General features: G+C 40.0%; 2 protein-coding genes and 1 pseudogene across 2 annotated transcripts; all 3 read left to right on the forward strand.

Annotated features, from left to right (window-relative positions):
- The first annotated feature begins 1283 nt into the window (after positions 1–1283).
- On the forward strand, positions 1284–4080 carry LOC142952162 (centrosomal protein of 55 kDa-like; annotated as a pseudogene).
- A 2336-nt stretch (positions 4081–6416) lies between these two features.
- LOC142951915 (centrosomal protein of 55 kDa-like) lies at positions 6417–8476 on the forward strand. The gene is made up of 6 exons (XM_076093794.1): positions 6417–6564; positions 6797–6902; positions 6985–7216; positions 7319–7393; positions 7727–7849; positions 8168–8476. Exons 1-6 carry the CDS (start codon positions 6489–6491, stop codon positions 8348–8350), a joined length of 795 nt encoding a protein of 264 aa, XP_075949909.1. The 5' UTR covers positions 6417–6488; the 3' UTR covers positions 8351–8476.
- A 1303-nt stretch (positions 8477–9779) lies between these two features.
- Positions 9780–11539, forward strand: LOC142951323 (free fatty acid receptor 4-like). Its single transcript, XM_076092820.1, has 3 exons — positions 9780–10319; positions 10400–10531; positions 11174–11539. Exons 1-3 carry the CDS (start codon positions 9780–9782, stop codon positions 11537–11539), a joined length of 1038 nt encoding a protein of 345 aa, XP_075948935.1.
- Positions 11540–23293: the final 11754 nt, after the last annotated feature.

Raw genomic sequence — 23293 nt, forward strand, 5'->3', positions numbered from 1 at the left:
TCATGAGTCAGGAAACACACGCAGCCAGCCTAGGTGGCGAGAGTTTGGAGGCGAGAAACACACACCAAGGAAAGGAGAGCCTAGTTGCCTCGTTAGCTTTCAAAAAGGCGTCATGCGTATAACTATATATTGCTTGGCATCATTGTGCAGAACTGGGAGTTAAATCATGTACCATCCAGGCAAACCTGCGGAGTTGGTCCTCTTTTCTCTTGTGCTGCAACGCCCCTTAGTGGCGTAATGCATCATCCTATGATGTCAGCAATAACTAGCAGTTAACCTTACCTACATGTTAAACATGCTAGCTTGCAGTAAGCCTTCACTCCTTACTTTGATGAGACGTGAACTAAACTAAAATTCCCAGATCATTAAGTCACAAAAACACGCTGCTCCAGAAACAATGTTATTGTTATTTAAACATGCTGGCACTGAACTGCTCTGGCTGGACCAGGCCGGAGTTTAGGCGGCAGTGTTGAAAGCAGCGCAGTTAACGTTAGCTAACAGTTAGCCAGTTAACGTTAGCTAGACCGTTTACTGACTTCCTTTACTACTAAAGGGGACCTGGTGAAATAGTCATCAAAAATAAGGTTAGTTACCGAGCTAAATGATCGTTAGCGTTATGTGATGTCATCTACTAGCATGAATATGTTACTGGCTAACAAAACAAGCTTTAAAATGTGAAAATATCTGTAGGATAAATTGACGTTCAGCTAACATATTGTTAGCTATGTAGTTAGCTGCTAACGTTAGCTTAGTAAGACCAGCATCGAAAATCCAGTATAAAGGCAATCAGTTAGCTAACGTGTTAGCGTTAGCTACATTAATAAATGTAAGGTTAAGTTACCGATAACTTGTTGCCCAAACAGTCACTAAACTATAGGTCCATTTAGTAAGGTTAGCGGTTTGTAGTTTACATTCAGATGAAGAATTATTTTCGGTTACATTATTTTCATTTAGTTCTGAGCACTGGGCCATGTTAGCTTAAAAGTTAAGCTAGCCAATTTAACTCAATACAATTTTAAAATCAGAACACTAACTCGATGTCATAAGATGTTTACCTAAAGGTTATTGTGGAATTAATGCTTTGGAACTTTAGATTGTAAATGTGTTAGTATGATGCAGCTAACGCTAAATGTCTGAATTGCATAAAAAACAAAGTTACTTTGCTAATGACATCTGGAGGGAAATCAACTTAAACCCTTTTGAGAATGTTTATTGTTGAAATTGTAAATTCTGACAAAATGTGAAAATGTATTATCTCCCTTGTGATATGTGTTAGCAGGTGATTGAGATGACGTCACCCAGATATAAGCGTGCCCTCAAGAAGAAGCTCAAGTCAGAGCTTGATGTGGTCGTCAGCAGTCTGAGGAAGGAGAATGCCTTTCCGAAGAAGACCCTGGTTGAATTTAATAGGCTAGTAGAGGTAAACTCAATAATACTCTCTGGTATTTACCCAACAGAAGCCAACTAGCCAAGGTTCTCACATTTATCTGTTAAATCATGTTGCCACTGGGAGCTGGGAGTTGTTTTAATACAAGGTATGGATTTACAATAGCTTAGCATCAGTAAAATAACTTGAGAGATTGCTCTCTCTTGAAACTGTCGGGCTTGTGAGTTGTCAGCAGCTCACGACCAGAGACGAGAAGGCTTTGCCGTCGGAGCAGATGAGTAAGAAAGAAGGGAAGCAGGTGGACGTAGTGAGCGTGAGGAGAAAGAGAAGCATATCCAGTTACTCAAGAGAGGTCGAAGAAATCAAGAACAAGCTCGTGAGGGTCTCAACTAGGTGTCAATATCTCGAGAACAAAGTTGCACGGAAGAAGGTATACCACGACTTGATTTTAGTATTAAATGACAAATGTTGCTGCTTAGTGATTGTGATTACCAGTTTTACACCACTAGATGGCAGCAGTTGTTTTGCAGTGTCTCCCATTCAGAAGAGGAGTCCTGTTCACACTTCCTCATACAGAGCATGCATTCACAGTGACTTTTTGGATATTGTAGAGGTCACAACACTTGAGAATGTGTTGCTTTAAATCCCACTGTGCCTGTGTTTCGGGCCTTGGTATGACATGTCACAATGCAGTGTCTTATTAAAGCAGTGGGGAGAGTTGTGTAATGCTGTACTGTATGTTCCTGTTGTCAAATAGGACTCCGCTTCAGATGAATGGGCCTCAACCAACACTGCAATACAGCTCAAAAATGAGCTAAGTGAGGTAAGTGTTGTTTGTTGGCCACACATCTGGAGGGAAAAGGTCTCTTCTGTTTGTATTGTTCAGAAAAGCCTAATCCACCTTTCTGTATTCGTGGTTAGTGCCTACTTTGTGTGCGCATTTGTTTCCACGTGGGCCTGTGTACAGTATACCCCAGTATACCCCCCCCCAGCAAGACTTGCTTTTGTGTTTCTCAGTTATGTGCTTCTCTTTCTTTTATTCAATCCCCCGAGGCCTTGGAGAAGAACAAGCAGTGGCTGGAATATGACCAGGGGAGAGAGGCCTACGTGGGGGCAACTCTGGCCAGAATGTTATGGCTGGAGAAGCAGCTGAACGAAGCCAATCAGGCCCGCTTACAGCAGCACAATGAGGACCATTCAGATAGTGAGTGAGACAGTGGGCAGTGGACACTCACTGCTGGGGCCACAAGTGGCAACAGACTGTCACAACAAGGTTTTTAGGGTATCAAGATTGCCCTTGAGTAGCCCGCTATTACAGAATCCGCAGCTTGCAATGCACTGGCAAAAACATGTATTTTATTACTACATGGTGCATGTTGTACAGCTGTCTCTGACATCTGTGATTGTGTAATTTTGTCCTCAATCCTACGCTACAGAGATGGAGAAAATAAGCCAGATGCAGGAGCACTATGAAAGACTCTTACAGAAAGCCAAAGACGAGCTGGAGGTGCTCAGAGAGAAGTTCAACATGACCCAAAACTGGTATGTCTGCTGCTAAAAAATAAAGAATATGTTGCTGCTTAAAGTTGGTAGTCAGCTGCAAGACAGACCGTTTTATGTGTAGGTGCGTGGAAACAGAGAGGGGGGTGGAAGAGCTAAAGCAACAGCTGCAGACTGCAAATATGAGCAGAACAAGTGCACCGGGAGATCATCATTGCTCTGAGGATGAAGTAACTGAGGTAACTGAGGTAATGACAGCAGCTCTCAGGTAAGTCATTTCCAAGTCAACACACTGTAAACGTCTCTCATTACAGTTAACTCATTCTGCACTTACTTCGTTCCATACAGGATTCAATTCGTTGTCAATTGCTTTGGTTTTCTTCTTTTCACCTGTAAACACAACAAACAGACCATATTCATATAAAAAAACTCACAATCTGGTTTTACAGTTTTATGTTCTGGAAAGAACAGTCGATACTTCCTCTAAAAAAAAAAAAAAAAAATGATTGAATCAACATTTTACAATCTGCTGGAAACAGAGGACCACTTAATACACTTAGGTATCTCATTTTGTAAATATAAAGTCCAAGCTGAGGTCAAAGGAAGTGGCTGAGATCTGTGGACAGAGGGCTTATCTGACCTTATAAGGATGTACTCTTCGTTTTGATTATGAATCACTACCAACTTATTCAAACTACTGTAAACTGCTAATGCATTTAACTGCAAAAGTGATGTAGAAAACCTCCATGATGACAGAAAAGATGATAGCTTGACAGAAAGTGAAACACTGTGTGCATGAATAAAGAGTAAATAGAGCCTACAGCTGTTACCACAGGGGGAAAAAATTAAAAAGCAATAGTCTCACCTCTAAAGACAATCGCAGCGATTGGATCTGGGTTTCCAATTCTCTTTTTGGGAATCCCACAAGCCGACTCCACAATTACACGAAGCATTTTGGTAAAAGTCCAAATTTATTCAGAGAAACGAATCATATTCCGTCGCGAGAGAGGGAGACCGCTACAGAGGGAACTGAAACGCACAGATGTGCAGAGGGGTGAGCCCTGGATACCAGAGGGCAGCCTCACTCATGAGTCAGAGGAAACACACGCAGCCAGCCTAGGTGGCGAGAGTTTGGAGGCGAGAAACACACACCAAGGAAAGGAGAGCCTAGTTGCCTCGTTAGCTTTCAAAAAGGCGTCATGCGTATAACTATATATTGCTTGGCATCATTGTGCAGAACTGGGAGTTAAATCATGTACCATCCAGGCAAACCTGCGGAGTTGGTCCTCTTTTCTCTTGTGCTGCAACGCCCCTTAGTGGCGTAATGCATCATCCTATGATGTCAGCAATAACTAGCAGTTAACCTTACCTACATGTTAAACATGCTAGCTTGCAGTAAGCCTTCACTCCTTACTTTGATGAGACGTGAACTAAACTAAAATTCCCAGATCATTAAGTCACAAAAACACGCTGCTCCAGAAACAATGTTATTGTTATTTAAACATGCTGGCACTGAACTGCTCTGGCTGGACCGGGCCGGAGTTTAGGCGGCAGTGTTGAAAGCAGCGCAGTTAACGTTAGCTAACAGTTAGCCAGTTAACGTTAGCTAGACCGTTTACTGACTTCCTTTACTACTAAAGGGGACCTGGTGAAATAGTCATCAAAAATAAGGTTAGTTACCGAGCTAAATGATCGTTAGCGTTATGTGATGTCATCTACTAGCATGAATATGTTACTGGCTAACAAAACAAGCTTTAAAATGTGAAAATATCTGTAGGATAAATTGACGTTCAGCTAACATATTGTTAGCTATGTAGTTAGCTGCTAACGTTAGCTTAGTAAGACCAGCATCGAAAATCCAGTATAAAGGCAATCAGTTAGCTAACGTGTTAGCGTTAGCTACATTAATAAATGTAAGGTTAAGTTACCGATAACTTGTTGCCCAAACAGTCACTAAACTATAGGTCCATTTAGTAAGGTTAGCGGTTTGTAGTTTACATTCAGATGAAGAATTATTTTCGGTTACATTATTTTCATTTAGTTCTGAGCACTGGGCCATGTTAGCTTAAAAGTTAAGCTAGCCAATTTAACTCAATACAATTTTAAAATCAGAACACTAACTCGATGTCATAAGATGTTTACCTAAAGGTTATTGTGGAATTAATGCTTTGGAACTTTAGATTGTAAATGTGTTAGTATGATGCAGCTAACGCTAAATGTCTGAATTGCATAAAAAACAAAGTTACTTTGCTAATGACATCTGGAGGGAAATCAACTTAAACCCTTTTGAGAATGTTTATTGTTGAAATTGTAAATTCTGACAAAATGTGAAAATGTATTATCTCCCTTGTGATATGTGTTAGCAGGTGATTGAGATGACGTCACCCAGATATAAGCGTGCCCTCAAGAAGAAGCTCAAGTCAGAGCTTGATGTGGTCGTCAGCAGTCTGAGGAAGGAGAATGCCTTTCCGAAGAAGACCCTGGTTGAATTTAATAGGCTAGTAGAGGTAAACTCAATAATACTCTCTGGTATTTACCCAACAGAAGCCAACTAGCCAAGGTTCTCACATTTATCTGTTAAATCATGTTGCCACTGGGAGCTGGGAGTTGTTTTAATACAAGGTATGGATTTACAATAGCTTAGCATCAGTAAAATAACTTGAGAGATTGCTCTCTCTTGAAACTGTCGGGCTTGTGAGTTGTCAGCAGCTCACGACCAGAGACGAGAAGGCTTTGCCGTCGGAGCAGATGAGTAAGAAAGAAGGGAAGCAGGTGGACGTAGTGAGTATGAGGAGAAAGAGAAGCATATCCAGTTACTCAAGAGAGGTCGAAGAAATCAAGAACAAGCTCGTGAGGGTCTCAACTAGGTGTCAATATCTCGAGAACAAAGTTGCACGGAAGAAGGTATACCACGACTTGATTTTAGTATTAAATGACAAATGTTGCTGCTTAGTGATTGTGATTACCAGTTTTACACCACTAGATGGCAGCAGTTGTTTTGCAGTGTCTCCCATTCAGAAGAGGAGTCCTGTTCACACTTCCTCATACAGAGCATGCATTCACAGTGACTTTTTGGATATTGTAGAGGTCACAACACTTGAGAATGTGTTGCTTTAAATCCCACTGTGCCTGTGTTTCGGGCCTTGGTATGACATGTCACAATGCAGTGTCTTATTAAAGCAGTGGGGAGAGTTGTGTAATGCTGTACTGTATGTTCCTGTTGTCAAATAGGACTCCGCTTCAGATGAATGGGCCTCAACCAACACTGCAATACAGCTCAAAAATGAGCTAAGTGAGGTAAGTGTTGTTTGTTGGCCACACATCTGGAGGGAAAAGGTCTCTTCTGTTTGTATTGTTCAGAAAAGCCTAATCCACCTTTCTGTATTCGTGGTTAGTGCCTACTTTGTGTGCGCATTTGTTTCCACGTGGGCCTGTGTACAGTATACCCCAGTATACCCCCCCCAGCAAGACTTGCTTTTGTGTTTCTCAGTTATGTGCTTCTCTTTCTTTTATTCAATCCCCCGAGGCCTTGGAGAAGAACAAGCAGTGGCTGGAATATGACCAGGGGAGAGAGGCCTACGTGGGGGCAACTCTGGCCAGAATGTTATGGCTGGAGAAGCAGCTGAACGAAGCCAATCAGGCCCGCTTACAGCAGCACAATGAGGACCATTCAGATAGTGAGTGAGACAGTGGGCAGTGGACACTCACTGCTGGGGCCACAAGTGGCAACAGACTGTCACAACAAGGTTTTTAGGGTATCAAGATTGCCCTTGAGTAGCCCGCTATTACAGAATCCGCAGCTTGCAATGCACTGGCAAAAACATGTATTTTATTACTACATGGTGCATGTTGTACAGCTGTCTCTGACATCTGTGATTGTGTAATTTTGTCCTCAATCCTACGCTACAGAGATGGAGAAAATAAGCCAGATGCAGGAGCACTATGAAAGACTCTTGCAGAAAGCCAAAGACGAGCTGGAGGTGCTCAGAGAGAAGTTCAACATGACCCAAAACTGGTATGTCTGCTGCTAAAAAATAAAGAATATGTTGCTGCTTAAAGTTGGTAGTCAGCTGCAAGACAGACCGTTTTATGTGTAGGTGCGTGGAAACAGAGAGGGGGTTGGAAGAGCTAAAGCAACAGCTGCAGACTGCAAATATGAGCAGAACAAGTGCACCGGGAGATCATCATTGCTCTGAGGATGAAGAACAATGGCTGAGTGCTGAGACCGAAAACCTCCAGGATGAAGAACAATGGCAGAGGGCTGAGACCGAAGACCTCCAGTGCAGACTGCATAAGGAGAAGCGGAGGTCTGCTCACTTTGAGCTGCAGGTACGTCTTCATTGAACTGTAGAGTAAGAAAAATAAAGAATCTTACCTTCAACATACAAGGGAAGAAAGCAGACCAAATGGAAGTAGAATCTTTCTTTTCAGTCGTCTGTCTTGCAGAAGGTTTTGTTAAATCATCAACATGCAGACCAGGAAAAGATTGCAGACCTGGAGCGACAGGTATGAAATCTCACTTTTGGTCCCCTTACTGTAATAAATCCTTAGTTTTAACTAAATATTGAGGGCTATTGTCAATCCATCCACTCTCAATATTTCCACATTAATTACTTTGTGAGGAGGATCATCGACTCGTGTCCTTCAGTCTGTCTTTGTGAATCTAAGCCTCAATCTTCCACAGAAGTGGGCGTGTCATACTTTCTTACCTCTTTGCTTTTCTTCTAAAGGGAAACTATCTGTTCTCACATACGCAAAGGATTTACTTCTTTGTGTTTGAAAACTAATACCCCACAACTATGCAATATTATATAATAATGCAAACTGTTTCCATTTTAGATCAAGATTTCTTCACAAGACCTCGAGGATGAGAAGCAGAATTGTTCATATTTAAAGAAGCAAATGGTCAGAGTTCTGAAGAAGCTGCAAAAACCTAGAGACCACGCGACAAAACAGTCAAAGGTTGGCATGAATAGTGCAAAGGATTAGTAATTATTGTATCCTAACTTCATCAGCGATGAACCTTAAAGCTGCAGTAATTGATTTTTGGAGGGGCAGCGTAAAAACACAGAAAAGATTGATAAGAGTCAGATGCGGTTTGAAAAACCAAAACAATAATCCAAAACAAACTGAAAGAGCTAATTTGATCCATTTTTAATATCAAATATTGATTAGTACAGCTTTAAGTTTTGCTGGTTGACCATAACATTACCTGAAAAGTTGATTTTGTTACCCAGAGTCTTATCTGTCATAACTGATTGCTGACTCCATTCATATCAGAGAGACCAGCAGGATCGCACCTCCTGTGAAGCGGCCTCCCTGAGCTCCAGAGACACCCCGACATGGTCCCCTCCCAGCAGCTCGCTGGATGAAAGCTTCCTGGAGTGTCCCAGCTGCCGAGCCGAGTATCCAGCCAGTCACTACCGAGAACTGTTGAGCCACCTGGAAATCTGTTTCGACTGAGCCGAGACGAGAACTTCTTCAATTCTGTATCTTCTGTAATATGGATTGTTGTTGTTTTTTAACCTACAGTACACTGTGTAACCAGAGGTACACGTCATCTTAAGGTTATCTTAATAAACTACTTGTTGACTTGCTGAGGTGGTGCTTCAGAGTATCTTGAATTCTTTCTTACTTTATCAGAAGATAGCAGATCTTTAGCCACGCGAGCAGCTCTGCAGGAATCCAAGGTCCCTAGAGGATTGAGTCTTATGACTTTTACTCAAACTTTTCCTCTAGCAGCACCAGCACGTCAAAGTCCCAACATCTACCAGATGTGTTGACACAACATTTTATCCAGACATTCTTAGATTAGCAAATGTTAGCATGCTAACAGGCTAATCTGCGATGGTGAACCTGGTAAATATATCCTGCTAAACATCAGCATGGCTGTAGTCTTCTTTGTAAGTATTCCCAAAAAATGAATAAAGAGTTGTGTGTGAGACTTTGTAAAACACACATCCCTACGTCGCACACTCTCAAACGGGGAGTCAGAGGTCTGTGCAGTGACGGAGGGCTTTGAAAGGAAATGTGACTCCAAGGGTTAAGCTACTGTTGGCCAACAGCTTCAGAAAAATATGCTAATATGGTGTAGACATTTCCTAGCTTGCTATGCCTTTCAGCAACTTTTCATACAGAAACATCTTCATGGAAAGTTGAATATGAGTTTAGCCTGTCTGAGAGGAAGACCTACAGTATTTCCAAGAGGATGTTTCTCTGACTGCCTTGAAGATGATCAACCCCAGACATGACAAAAATACTTTCGGAGAAAAGAGGACCGTGTGTGTTAAACTAGTTTGTAAAAAGGTAAATCTCTCCACATCCTAAACAGTTTTAAATCTCTGTGGAGGTTGAACAAGATGGAAAGCCTGTTTTCAGTAAAGCCACTGATCAATTAATGTATCACTGCTGAGGAAGTAAACCTGGTAATCTAATTCACAACGTAAATACAACAGGTGTTATATCTTAATTAGTTACACTAAGGTTTACACGGTATTACTGATCAACAGCTCCATTGATTGAAGATTAGAAACTGGATTAAGGCTCAGGGTAGCCGTGTCAATCCCAGTCAACAACAACCTAATGTGCTGTCAAAGCAGTGATCCACAGTGTGCAAGTATACCTGTGTTTGATATTGTTGGAAAACAAATGTGACATTTAAGTAGCACAGAGTGTTTGACTGCGCAGCACAAAGAACATCCTGTAATGTTTGACTCCCTTTCAGGTTGAGCAAACAGCATTATAGAGGCTAGTCACCACCCTCCACCCCACCTCCTCCTCTTCCTCCTCCTCCTCCTCCTCCTCCTCCCCATCTCTGGTATCACTTTATGCCTTATCAGCTCCTTTGCCCCATTCACTTCTCTGGTTGTCTCCAGGCGTGAATTCAGCCTATATGGATATAAACCCTCACACTCACTTTCTCTACTTGAGAAACTTCACCTATTTTTCCTTCTTCTCTGAGGTGCACCACTCAGATCATGTGGCCACCACTGTTGTGGAGACCCTGGCTATCACCGCTGTCTTCCTGGTCTCTGTGGCGGCAAATGTGGGAGCTGCAGCCATGGTAATGTGGGAACGCAGACTGCTGACCAACAAGACCATCCTGACCCTCAACTTGTTTGTGGCCGACCTGCTGTTTGTCAGCATGATCCCGCTGATTGTGGCAGTGCGGTGGACGGTGTCCTGGATGCTGGGGTATACGGCCTGTCACATTGTGCTGTATGTCATCTGTGTGAGCGGCTGTGTCACCGTCACCACCCTGGCCACCATCAGCGTGGAGAGGGTGCAGGCCATCCTTCGACTGCGGACTGTGCCCACTTTAAACCGCAGGATGGTGACCGCCACCCTCTTCTTCATCTGGGCCTTTTCTGCACTCGCCTCCATACCCCTTAGTCTGTTCTTCACTGTGATGGAAGTGGATTTCCCTGAGCAGGTATGGATGGATTGATGGATGAAAGGAAAGGCTCAGTGTCCCTACCATTAAGGTATTTTTTAGGTTTATTCTTTCCACAGGAACGTGTACACATTTGTACCCTTAAGTGGCCTGACACAACTGCAGAGATTGTGTGGAATGTGGCCTTCACCGTCCTGTGCTTCCTTCTCCCAGGATTCATAATTGTGGCCAGTTACAGCAAAATATTACAGGTGGGTTTTGTCATGCTTTTTTATGAACACAATTGTGAGGTAGTCAAAGAAGAGTTTTTTAGGTTCAGGGGATCCAGCCACACTTGAGTCTTACATTTATAGGGTTCGTTTTTATAAAAAAGCCAAGTCATACTAAAATATTTAGGACATGGAAAACATTACTCAAACAAGAGTCCCATCTTTTCGGCCCCACTTTGATAATGATGGTTCATTTAAGTATTTTCCTTCAGTTCAATCAGTTATTCGTGTCAACTCAACCCATTGGTTTGCTGATATATTGACTGCCACTTGTGAATAGACATTTCTCCGTCATTGTTTGAGCAGACATGCAGGTGTTTTATGAATTACTGAAGCTGAAATGATGTGTAGGTTCAGAGCTTTGCGCTATCAACTGTCAATATTACATTGAGCAACCAGTTCTACCAATGTGGACATTTAAGTGATGCAGACAATTAAAAAAGAGACACAAAGCCACAAATTGATTGTATCTCTGGGAAGATGTTATTGATGTTTGGGTCCCAGACCCAGGGAGGCAAACAAAGACTACATGTAAATCAATCAAAGTTTTGTTATATCTTTCTCCACATTATATAAGGCCATTTAATACAGAATGCCGTTATGCAACATTTTATTGTGTTACAGATTGCTAAAAGATGTCGGCTAAGGCTCCGACCCAGAGACAGCCAGTCCCCAGTTGGAGACGCTCTTGAATACCATGTCTCCCGCCAGGATATGAAGCTCTTCCGTACCCTTCTGTTCCTCGTGTTCTCCTTCTTAATAATGTGGAGTCCCATTTTCACCATAAACTTCCTCATCCTGGCCAGGAACTTCTTGGGTCACCTAGATGTGTCCTCTACCATGTTCTTCTGGGTGTTAACATTCACACTGGCCAACTCAGCCCTCAATCCCATCCTCTACTCGGTCTGCCAGTTCAAGAACAGCTGGCGCAGGTTCTGCTGTGGCTCTGCTGTAGCGCCACTGAGGAAAGGACCTCGTGGCAGTGGTTGAACACAAGGAAAACATCCATGATCAATATCATGACTGTTTCGTCTAATGGAGTGTTCAAACTTACAGAATGTATGCAGCACGTCAACACCTCTGTTGATATACATCTCATGGAAGATACAATGCCTGCTCATAGGTGCATTAGTACTATTCATTAATGTTAATATAAGATAAACACCTAAGATCAAACACTGTAAAGAGTTATTTTACAATAAATCATCTGCCACTTAAAGAGTCTTGTTTCTTTTCAAATCTACGATAAATTAATCTTAAAATGCTAAATAATAAATGTGATGTGTCCTCAAATACAGCACAGATTAGCTTAAATATTTAGTTATTTTATAACATTCTGTGCCTTAAAAATTACAATATTGAATAGTGTTTTGATTCTCAAACTATCAGTGACAACAACAATCAAGTGACTAATATAAAAAAGGGAGCCCTTTACTGAGAGAATGTTTTAGTCATGCCATTGCCTCATTATCTGGTGTGAAAGTGTCTATAAGCAGATCTACTAACCAATAGCAGTTTGTCTGTCAACAAGAGTAATTAAGCTCTAATCAGCCGTTTACAATCCCACTTAATCCTGTCTATGGTTTAACGTGCTAGCTCACAGAAGTGGCCCAGGTAAGCCGGACTGTCATTAGGCCTACATTACCTCTGTGGCTGATTGTAGTATAATCATGTAAAACAAACATAACAGATGCTAAACCGTTTTTAAAGTTCTCCTGATTCTGTGTTTAGGCTCTGAATCAGTTGTGGATTCTGTCCTCAAATCACCTTCTGGCAAAGCTTCTCCGTCACAGTATAGGGCAGGCAATGCAGGGAAACAGGGACTGGACCCAAATGCAGATAGATGACGAAGCAGCAGAATTAAGTAATTTATTTTGAAAATAACTTAAAAATGCAGGCAGGTAACGGCAGTCATGTTGCATGTAGGCAACAAGAAAATCCAAAAGACTAATAACAAGAACTCACAGCACTAGTGGAGGGTGGAAGCTAGACCATTAAACACTTTGTTATAAAGAACAAATGCGAACAAATAAACTGAGCTGATAAATGACTGATTGTGGCAGTGAGAACAGGTGAGCAGGAGTTCAGTTGTCATGCTTTTTTATTGACAAAATTGTGAGGTAGTCAAGGAAAGGACTGTTTAAAAGGTGAGGTTTTTAGGAACAGGGGATCCCAGCCACACTATAAGAATACATAATTAAAGTTAAACTCTCCCACCCTGCCTGTGGCACTCAGCCACATAATTCCTACTGAAGAAATACATCTTTAAAAATGAGTCTTAAATTTATAGGGTTCTTTTAAATAAAAAAGCCAAGTCATTCTAAATTATTTAGGATATTTATAATTTAGGACATGGAAAACATTACTCAAACTAGAGTCCCATCTTTTTGGCCCCACTTTGATAATGATGGTTCATTTGATAAGTATTGTCCCTTGAATTGTAATATTGTGTGAATATACCTGTAATAATCAGTTATTCTTGCCAAGTCAACCCATTGGTCATCAAAATCATAAATATTGATCAAAGTCATCCCCATGGATTAACTGTATGTAAACATTAAGCTCAAAATTAGACTTTTTCAAATACTGCCATTACTATTACTACTACTACTACTGTTATATTATATACTACGACCACTACTACAGCTATTACTACTACTACTTCTACTACTTCTTCTAAATACTAATACTTATACTACTAATGATACTTCTACTACAACTACAACTTCTACTACTACTATTACAAATATCACTACTGCTACTACTTATTATAATGCTACTAATACTTCTACTACTAATAATACTTCTACTACAACTACAACTTCTAGTACTACTACTACAAATATCACTACTGCTGACATTTTTTAAGCCACAGAAACCGTTCGAATATCAAAATGTTCAGCTCTTGCAGGAGAGGGGTGCTTTGACTTTTCATATTTGTAATCTTTTAACTTTTTGAAATATTAAGTTATTTGCAATTTTCTTTTGAATGGGATCTCTATGGAGAAAATCTTCAAATCCTGTTAAACTTCAACTTTCAAAGCCTTCTTCTTCTCATACTTTCAGCTACATATGACTTCATATTTGTAATCTTTCAACTTTTTGAATTATTAAGCTTTTTGCAATTTTTTTTAAATTGGATATCTATTTTCAGCAATGTTTTTGAGATTCATTTCAGCTTTCAGCATTCCAACGCATTTTCAGCAGGAAATGCATTTTCTAGTTCTAAATATCCTTCCTTTGGGTCTTCCTCAGGTTTCTACTTTTAGTGTTTCTATGCGCCACTCTTTACTTGCTGCACCTCCATTAAACCCTCCCCAACCTGCAGGTTCATTCACTATTCTTGTCATAGCCCCTTTTTGTGTCACCCTGTCTATCTGGCTCACTTTTCATTCCCCGTCTCCTTCTCTCTTCCCTTTCTCTGCTGTGTCCTTTCTCTCTGTCTGACTCAGAGTAGCTGTGCCTGGTTCTGTGGATTGCATAAAAGGGAGATTCTATAAATATCTGCAGGAGTGACCCACAGCTAATATGTGTGGTGATTACGGTGAGGAAAACAGAAAAGCTGGAAGCCTCACATCCTTTGCACCCTGAGGCAATGACAGCTAGAGGAACTCATAGAAGCATCTTGTGGTTTCATTCCAACGTGTCTCAAAAAACATAAAAAATATATATTTGATCTGCTCTTGCATGCATGCAAACATGTATCCAAGTGCCTGCATTACTAGTGTGTGTGTGTGTGTGTGTGTGCGTGTGTGCTTCCTTCACCACAGAGTCACTGTGCCATGGGCCTGTGGCACACTTGCCAAAATGAAATGCGACATGTTGCTGAGCAGCTTCATTCCCTCAACAGCACAGGCCATATACCATAAGCCTGTTTGTTGCTCAGTCAGTCTAAATCACCATATCCTTTAATAGCTGGACTTGCACAGCACTGTTGTCATAACAGACTTGTTGACTTGTCTGCATGTACCTTGATGACAACTTTTAATTTCTGTGTGACCTATTTTGACCTTAGTCATTCGACATTTAGTGTTTCGACATAGATAGGAGTTTGTCTGTTGTAAGAACTTAGCCCCGAAGGAGATGCTAACACTGAATAATATTTGTCTGAATTATACTTTGAATAGGCTGAGTGTACCTGGCATATTCTACGGTAGTCTAACACTCAGAAACGCACACTTCAGCAGCTCAGTGTGTGCGATTTGGTGACGAACAGGGGCTGAACTACACCTGAACCAGCTGTTAGTGTCTGATGTGAATGCACGTCTCACAATACAAGGCATGACTACCATAAGCCTTTAATTGCACTGCAGATGTCTTACTCAGGTAGTTGGTTGCATTTGCCCTGTTTTATTTCTGTGTCTCTGTCTCTCTCTCACACACACACACACACACACACACACACACACACATGCACAGCAGTCCTTTTACCTTACCACTGCTCTACTTTTAGCATCACTGCGTCCTCATTATGGCTGACCTTTCCATGCTGTGGTTGTGAGCAGAGGGAGGAATTGGAGTAAGGGGGTAGCCCTGACTGAGAAGTTAAAGCTGCTCCACAGAATTAGGTCACATACAGCCTGTCATGGTCACATTATTTTTTGTTACATTGTGAGGGACTGATCATTGCATGTGGTTTAAAGCAGAAGAAGTACTCCTGTAAGGAAGTACTGCTACAACAGTTCGAAGATTAACTGTAGACCGATTTTGGTTTGTTGATGACTAATGGATAGATAACGATAGTTGTACATTTCATCTTTTTTATCTACCTACCCTAACCCTGTTCTGCGATGATTCCTTTTTACGGCCCAATGAATCTGTGATACCATTGTTGTACTGTGTTTAGGCCTTTCAACCTAACCTTGGTTTGGTTCCTTGGGTAATATGTATTCTTGTTTATGTGGCTAATGTTAAAATTGCTTCATACTATGAATAGTTCTGGGATTGTTAACAGGTCGGGAGATGATGTAATAGCCTTGTAAAGTGGCCAGTGAAAGGTTAAGTCCACTCTCGACTCAATGCAATCTGCTACAGCTCTATGTGACCTTTGATGCTCACTATCTGATTGTTAAATGGCAAATCTCCATTTAGCTTGTGTATCCATACTGTATATGAGTATCTTTGTGGTTCATGAATATCATCTGTCATGTTGTGGTCAGCGAGTGTACCAGTTGGTTAAGGCTCAATGTTTGTGTATTAGAGATATTTCCTAAAAAGCACAACACTGATGATGATGTGTGTGTGTGTGTGTGTGTGTGTGTGTGTGTGTGTGTGTGTGTGTGTTGAGAAAACATTCTGAAGTGTATGCTGATGGTTTTGTAAGCCGTCGCTTTATACTCTAAATACTCACTAAATACTTCTCTGCACTATTGATTTGAGTGCAGCTTTTACCAGATTGCAAATTCATGTTCCCTCTTACTGTATTTACACCTCTACATATTGGTTAATTACATGATCAGTCAGTCTTGATTACACTTTAATTAGAGCCACTTAGAATTTAATGCCTCGTGAATTAGCATAGAGGAAGTGCACGCTAACACGCTGCACTTTCAAGGAGTCGGTTCTTCCGAGCACAATGTCCCATTTCCCCACTCATTATTGACAGCTTGACACACATTTGGGCTCTGATGGAAAATATATCTTATAATGATGCTGTTCTCTCTCTCCCAGCTCCCCTGTTTATCTATACTGGTACGACTGGTATGTCCTAAAAAGTCAGCTCCTTTTCTGCGGTGATAAATCTCCCAAAATGGCTGTTGTCGGTCTTCACTTAAACCAATGATGTTATTCTTAATATTAGCATTGGTCCAGGTTTGTTTATTTCCCTGACTCCTGCCATCTTGCAAGCAAAATTGTAAGAGTTGTATACATTTAAAAAGTAGCTGGACTCAAGACTGAAGATTGTATTGGGGTGACACCCAGCCAGTTCAAAATATAGCCACATGTTTGAAGTCTATGAGAGTAGCAAAACATCTCAAGAGTCCAAATTTGAGTTGTGCTTTTTATTGGGACACAAAAGTATATATGTGGATGTTCAAGTGGGCCGAGAACAGGTTTGTTGCACTACACTTATACTTCAACGTAACTTACCACCAATTGATTTGTGACTAGTTCTGTTTTCTTATGCTATGAAAATGTTCAGCTCTTTCAGCAGAGGGGTGCTATGACTTTTCATAATTATAATCTTTAAACTTTTTGAATTATTAAGCTTTTTGCACATTTTTCTTTGAATGGGTTTCAATGGAGAAAATGTTCAAATCCTCTTCAACTTTCAAATCCTTCTACTTCCTCATACTTTCAGCTACAGACACCATTTCAACTTTAAAATGTTGAGAAAACCCTAATCTATTGCCGCATTATTCAGCTTTTTGATATCTTTTATACTTTTTGAACTGTCCCATTTTAACTTTTATAAAAAAAGAATTAAGAAAGGGCGTTTAAGTTAAAGTAATAGTCTTCATTGTGCAGAATGGCCCATTTCAAAATAATGTCAAATTAAATGACTATATTATAAATGCTGATTCATATGTAATTACATTTGATCTTGAAGACAAACGCATTTTCCACCAGGACATAAAACTGCAAAACATCTTGATCGAGACCAGCTCGGACATCCCGCGAGTTCGCCTCATCGACTTTGGTCTGAGCTGCTTCGTTAAGAAAAGAGCCTCTTACCGCGTCTTCTTCGGTAAGACGTCTGGCTTTACTCCTGCTCTTCACTAACTTACCCATCTGTGACTTTACATTGAAACAAAGATCCTCATCCTCACTGTCTTTTTATTATGTCTGTATATTCTAGGTACTGACATCCCCCCAGAGTGGTACGATCGTGGTATTTACAGAGCCGGACCCACCACAGTGTTTCAGATGGGAGTGGTCCTCTTTGAGACGCTCCACAGTGATACATTTGATACCATCGGGTTCTTTGCAAACGAGCTGAGAATCAGCAACGAGCTCTCCGAAAGTAAGAAAAACATACATAAACATGTCGGCAGACACAAATCTGTTCATTTTAGTTCACACTGTGATGGATCACCGGAGCCGTCGCCCTCACCTTTCTTCTCCTTCATTTCTTGGTGAAAGAGATGTCCAAGAAACGGAAAAGTGAAGAACTTGGAGCCGACTTGCCCACATCCCAGATGAAGAAGGAAGGGGTTGCCTTTGGAGGTCCCCTGTCTCCCGAGTTATTCGACAAACGTCTGCCTTCCAACTCTCCGTTACGTAAAGGGGCCGATCTGCCCAGGAGTCTGTGTGTGACTGAACCCAAACAGCCAATCCTTCGAAAAGCAGGTTTGCTGCAGGTGAGACTTAAGTGGAGAATGATGACTCAAATAGTTTGACCTGACACGTATACTTGTTATTCATCCTATAATTCTATTTAAAATGGAATCTTTGTTTTTTTGCAGGACAAGAAAGGGCGTTTAAGTTAAAGTAATAGTCTTCATTGTGCAGAATGGCCCATTTCAAAATAATGTCAAATTAAATTACTATATTATAAATGCTGATTCATATGTTCATCAATTTAATGTTGAAGCTAATTTCAACTACTACCTATACTAATACATAATAATGTATTCATTATCAGAATCTTCAAAGTGAAGACATCTTCAAAATAAATGTGGTGAAGTAAAAAGTACAATATCTCCCTCTGAGATCTAGTGGAGTAGAAGTATAAAGTAGCAGAAAATGAAACGTATAGCAGCCTATAAGTAGCCTACCTCAAAACTGAACAGTAACTTTACATGAAGACAAGTCAGCAGTGGCAGCAGGACATGAAGACATTTAATACTTCATTCAAAAAGTACTTTTTTGTTATTATCACATTGCCACGTATTTACACGATGTAGTATTTATTCATTCTTTAAAGTCTTTGACTTTAAGATCAAGATGAACAGTTCATAGAAACAACCTGAGGACATTTTAATAGTTTGTAGGAAAGTCAGCCAGATGAGAAAGAGTCAATATCAAGTATTGTATGCTTGTACACATAGTATTTTATGCATTGTATGAATATATTCAGTGGATAACCTCCATCTATACAAATATACTGGACACACACACATACACAATTTACTATAAACACTAATTTGCATAATTCCGGAACACTTGATTGTTCTGTTACAGACATGACCTCATGATAGAACATTTCATCATGTTCTATGTTCCGCTCACCATGTTCTATGTTCCGCTCATCACAGCTTTAAGAAGACACTCGGTGGCAAGTTCACTCAGTGAAGCATTGGATCAGTACTCACACAGTTCTCCTGTTCGAAACTTCTTCAATATCTTAATGGACAAAGACTCTGCAAAGAAGACAATGAATTGCGGTTCTCCGGCCCTTAAAAGAGATCAAGGTAAGTGAGAAATCCAGGCATAAATCTAGGGAGGGAGGAGAAGGCACTAATCTAGAGTTAGTACCTCGAGATAGACCTGATTCCTGCTGTTGAGACCTTTTTCTTACTGTGATCCGAGTCTGTGAAATGATGAAAGATGACAGTTTCATACAGTTACACACAGAAAAATAAAGGTGCCATCTGGAACCGAAAATGGTTCTTCGGAGTGATGCCATAGAAGAACCATTTTTGGTTCCACAAAGAACCTTTCCGACCAGGGTTCTTTAAAGAACCATTTCCTTAAACGGTTCTTTAAAGAACCCACAAAGGTGCCTCAAAGAACCTTCAAAAAATGGTTCTTTGAAGCCCCATTTCTGGTTCTTTGAAGAACCTAAAGACAAAAAGGTTCTTTAAAGAACTATTTTCAAAAAGGTTCTTTATGGACCCAAATGGTTCCATAAAGAACCCTTTTCAAATGGTTCTTTAGCTAAAAATGGTTCTTTCAAGGAATAAATGGTTCTTTAAAGAACTGATTTTTGGAAAACGTGATTTTTTTTTTTACATTTAAACAGCATAACAATGGAATCAGGGTTCCCACTCTTTTTTAGAGATCATATTCCAGGATCCTTTCTGTGATGAGCTATAAAATCATCTTTTACATGCACGGAAATTATGGCAAAATTGATTTGTGGATAAAAGAAACACCTGTAGATGTACTGCACTTCACTTTATTGTCAGAAATCAACTCTATACAATGTAATCCATGTGCTGCAGTGTCCTATCTAAGAAATGTTCAGAGCATTTGCCACTCTCTGCACAGCTACAGGTACCCATGTGTCCAGCTTCAGGATGAATTCCTCCAAAAACGAAAATGTTTTTTTCAGATGATAGAGGGCCAACACAACACCCATGGCCAATGAACCGTCTGCGTCTTCATTGTCCACCATCATTTTTTGTCCATCCACTGCTACAAAAACATCTGTGCCGTCACTCAGGGGCTTGCCATCACTGCTGCTCAGGACAATTGTGGGTTGTCTGAAACAAAATCTGAAACAAAACATTTGAAACTTAAAGCTGTATTCTGTAATGTTTAAAGATCAAAGCTTTCTGATATGCTTAGTTGCACATAAAATGCTAGTTTGTTGAGATTAGATGTCATATTTTTGAAATTGCACTTTATCTTAATTTTCTGAAAATATATTTCCCTTTTTTAAATGAACAAATTCAAGTTGCCCCCCACAAACACAAATGACTAACCTTATCTATTGCAAAGAGCTGTGATGCATTTTCTTTGAAGACCGATGGTAGGAGGAGTATGGCTGCATTCACCAACAGGCCTGCAAATGACAAATCATGTTTCAATAAATGTCACAATTCTGATTCTGCAAAGTTTTGAGACTATCATACCAATTTCCTCAGGAGTGTTGATTTGGATAACAGTATCTAGGTAAACGTCAAGTCAACTTTTTAGAGCACTTCTACACAAAACACAGTATATGGGATATTCTAAAAGGCTTAAAGGGAAAATGGATCAATGAGGCAAGAAAAAGTATTTAACGTTGATTAACAGTTTTAAAGTTATTTATTGATTTGAAATTATTTGGCTACTTGTAAAACCATCTTGTTGTACATGTGTTATATATTAGATAAAACACTCACCAAGATTGGAATAGAGAAGCAGGTGAATTCTTTTAAGACCTCTGCAGTAGAGTGTTGTTGAATATAGTGTCTTCTGTACTCTCTGGAGGCATTGGCGAATGATGACCAAGTTGGGCCTCATCTTTTGGCACTCCTGCTTCATTGTTGCAATATGGTGGCTCGTACTTCTTTCGTCGTCCCCAGCATCCATTGCATCTGTTTGCTAAGTAATAAACAATGACACAATTAGGACTGAGCTGGAGCATGAAGTATGAAGCATAAAATTCAGTTTAGCATTACTCTTTTAGTCAATGAGAAAATACTTACATATCCAGATCCATAACTTTCCTTCAGAAAAGGGAAGTTGAGCAGGACAGACTTAAAGAGCTGCACATACTGAATATGAGACGGATACCTGTAAGTTTTCAAAAGGAACAAAACACAAGGCGTTATACAAGATTAACATTCCAGATCAGCGCAATAAACAGAGATACCTAACTCAAATGATCAGAAAGAGCAGGTAAAGGTCTGCAAATGTGTAGTTTGTCATCATGATGCATAGTTTTCACTATGGCATACAGACCTAAAACTTGATTAACAAGGAAACTTGTTTTACAGGCAGATAACATGTCATTACTGTTATCTGTAATCAATAATGTGTATTTACACAACATTCAGGAATTGCTTTAAGGTCCACATAATTTATATAATCACAAAATGTGGCACATAGTATACAGCTTCCTTCAGTTTTTACAGCTCACTAAGCTCTGCGTGGATCAGCACAGCTCTGTCTGACAGCAGCCACAACGCCGCTCCCTCTCTCTCGCTCGCCCACTCACTCACATCGCTAGTTTACCGTTAGCCAAAACACTAGCGGTGCCTGAAATTGTCAAGACTGATCTTCATCAGTTGCTAACGCAGCTTTCTGACCTTAACTTGTAAGCTACAGTTACAAACACACGTTTATTTACTGTCTTACCCCACCAGACAGCTCAGCTGTCGGCCGCTGTCAGTCAAACATGGAGTCCGAAGCAGCTCTAACCGAAGGGCATTTTTTAACGTTAGCTCTCAACAATTGGAAATACTCCGTCGACTAGCAAGCACAAAATGGTAGCGTTTTCAATCGTGGGCAGTTAGCTAGCTAACATAACATTGCATTGAGTTAACTGCGCATGTAGCAATGGCATCATTTTTTAATTGGTAAAAAAGTTTTAATAAAGAATATTTGATAGCTAAAGTAATTAGATAGTTCACATCTAGACATACAGTAACATTAACCCGTGTTAGTTAATCAGCTAACGCTAATGACATTTTACATATATTTCACAGGCAGAAGCATAGCCCCTTAGCTAAATTACGGTTAAATATATTTTCGCGCGCTATCTAGGCCACGATTTAATGTTAGCTAGCTAACTAGCGTTAGCTTCAGCCAACTAGCTAGCAGACAAGCAAAGGCAATTAACTAACGGTCAAGTTACCGTTAGAAAACGAAATACATGCGAAATGAACTCATAACGGTTTCAACAACCTAAGGATTGTTGAAACTAAAAGTCTAACATTACCTCAAAATCCACAAATATATATATATATATGCGGCATCCACAAAAGAGGGAAATATGGCGCTTCCAGCCAAGCTACAGGCACCAATACTATATATTCGATGTAGACTAGCTTATTCAGACACTCGAATAACAGATGGCTGTGACATGATAAAAAAGAGCAATAATTTGCCTGTAATAACCAAGCTTCCAACACTTACCTTAGACCGACCACTGTTAGTTGTGGGCGACTGGTTTGAAAAGACGTTGGTCTGGTCAGTCAGAGAGATGGACGACTGTCACTTGGAAGTAGGCGGGGCGGACACATATCTCATGATCGTGATTGGTGGTTTATGTTGTCATTCATGACTTTCCCCTTAGAATTTTCTGGAACACAGCGATTAATATATGTGTATATATATATGTATATGTATGTGTATATATATGTATATGTATGTGTATATATATGTATGTGTATATATATATATATATATGTGTGTATATATATATATATATATATATATATATATATATATATGTGTATATATATATATATATATATATATATATATGTTTATATGTATATATATATATATATATATATATATATATATATATATATATATATATATATATATATATATATATATATATATATATATATATATATATATACGTATCACTCATAAAGTGCTAACTACCCCACACCCAGATCATGGCAAGATAGTTTTTTTTCTAATTTATCCCATCCCCCACGATTCAACAACTCAAACATGAATTAAGAACCCTTTAATACCCCAAAGAACCATTTAATACCCCAAAGAACCATATGAAAAACATGTAGAACCATCCAATAGATAAAATGGTTCTTCAGTAGGGGATGGTTCTTCGTGGAACCACACGGCCTTTTAAAGAACCATTTAAGAACCTTTTTTTTTCTGTGTGTAGTGACATTAGCTCACAACAAACTGATGTTCCACTTATTTTTCTCATTTGTAGATCTCAATACCAGCACATCTGAACAAAGTTCAGCATCTGGAAACCCTAACCGGACTATCAGGCCTCGCAATGGCGCCGCTTTAACCCCCCGTGTTAACCTGCCAAGGAGTGCTAAAAGTGACGACCGAACCTCCTCTGACGAATGTGGCCTGACAGAAGTGACGGAGAAAGTCAGAGAAGATGTAGAGGCGTCCACCTTAGAAGACTCTGGTAAGCTGATCATGTGAAACTGCTGT

This window comes from Anarhichas minor, unplaced genomic scaffold, assembly GCF_050575085.1.
Source record: "Anarhichas minor isolate MPS153535 unplaced genomic scaffold, ASM5057508v1 ptg000017l, whole genome shotgun sequence".
NCBI classification, from domain to species: domain Eukaryota; kingdom Metazoa; phylum Chordata; class Actinopteri; order Perciformes; family Anarhichadidae; genus Anarhichas; species Anarhichas minor.

Bases quoted from the DNA above. Each gene is read 5' to 3' on its own strand.
- LOC142951915 (XM_076093794.1), top strand. From the start codon at position 6,489: ATGTTATGGCTGGAGAAGCAGCTGAACGAAGCCAATCAGGCCCGCTTA. The intron at 7,217-7,318 runs GTACGTCTTCAT...CTTTCTTTTCAG, and splicing joins CTGCTCACTTTGAGCTGCAG to TCGTCTGTCTTGCAGAAGGT. The intron at 7,850-8,167 runs GTTGGCATGAAT...CATTCATATCAG, and splicing joins ACGCGACAAAACAGTCAAAG to AGAGACCAGCAGGATCGCAC.
- LOC142951323 (XM_076092820.1), top strand. From the start codon at position 9,780: ATGGATATAAACCCTCACACTCACTTTCTCTACTTGAGAAACTTCACC. The intron at 10,320-10,399 runs GTATGGATGGAT...TTCTTTCCACAG, and splicing joins AAGTGGATTTCCCTGAGCAG to GAACGTGTACACATTTGTAC. The intron at 10,532-11,173 runs GTGGGTTTTGTC...ATTGTGTTACAG, and splicing joins GTTACAGCAAAATATTACAG to ATTGCTAAAAGATGTCGGCT.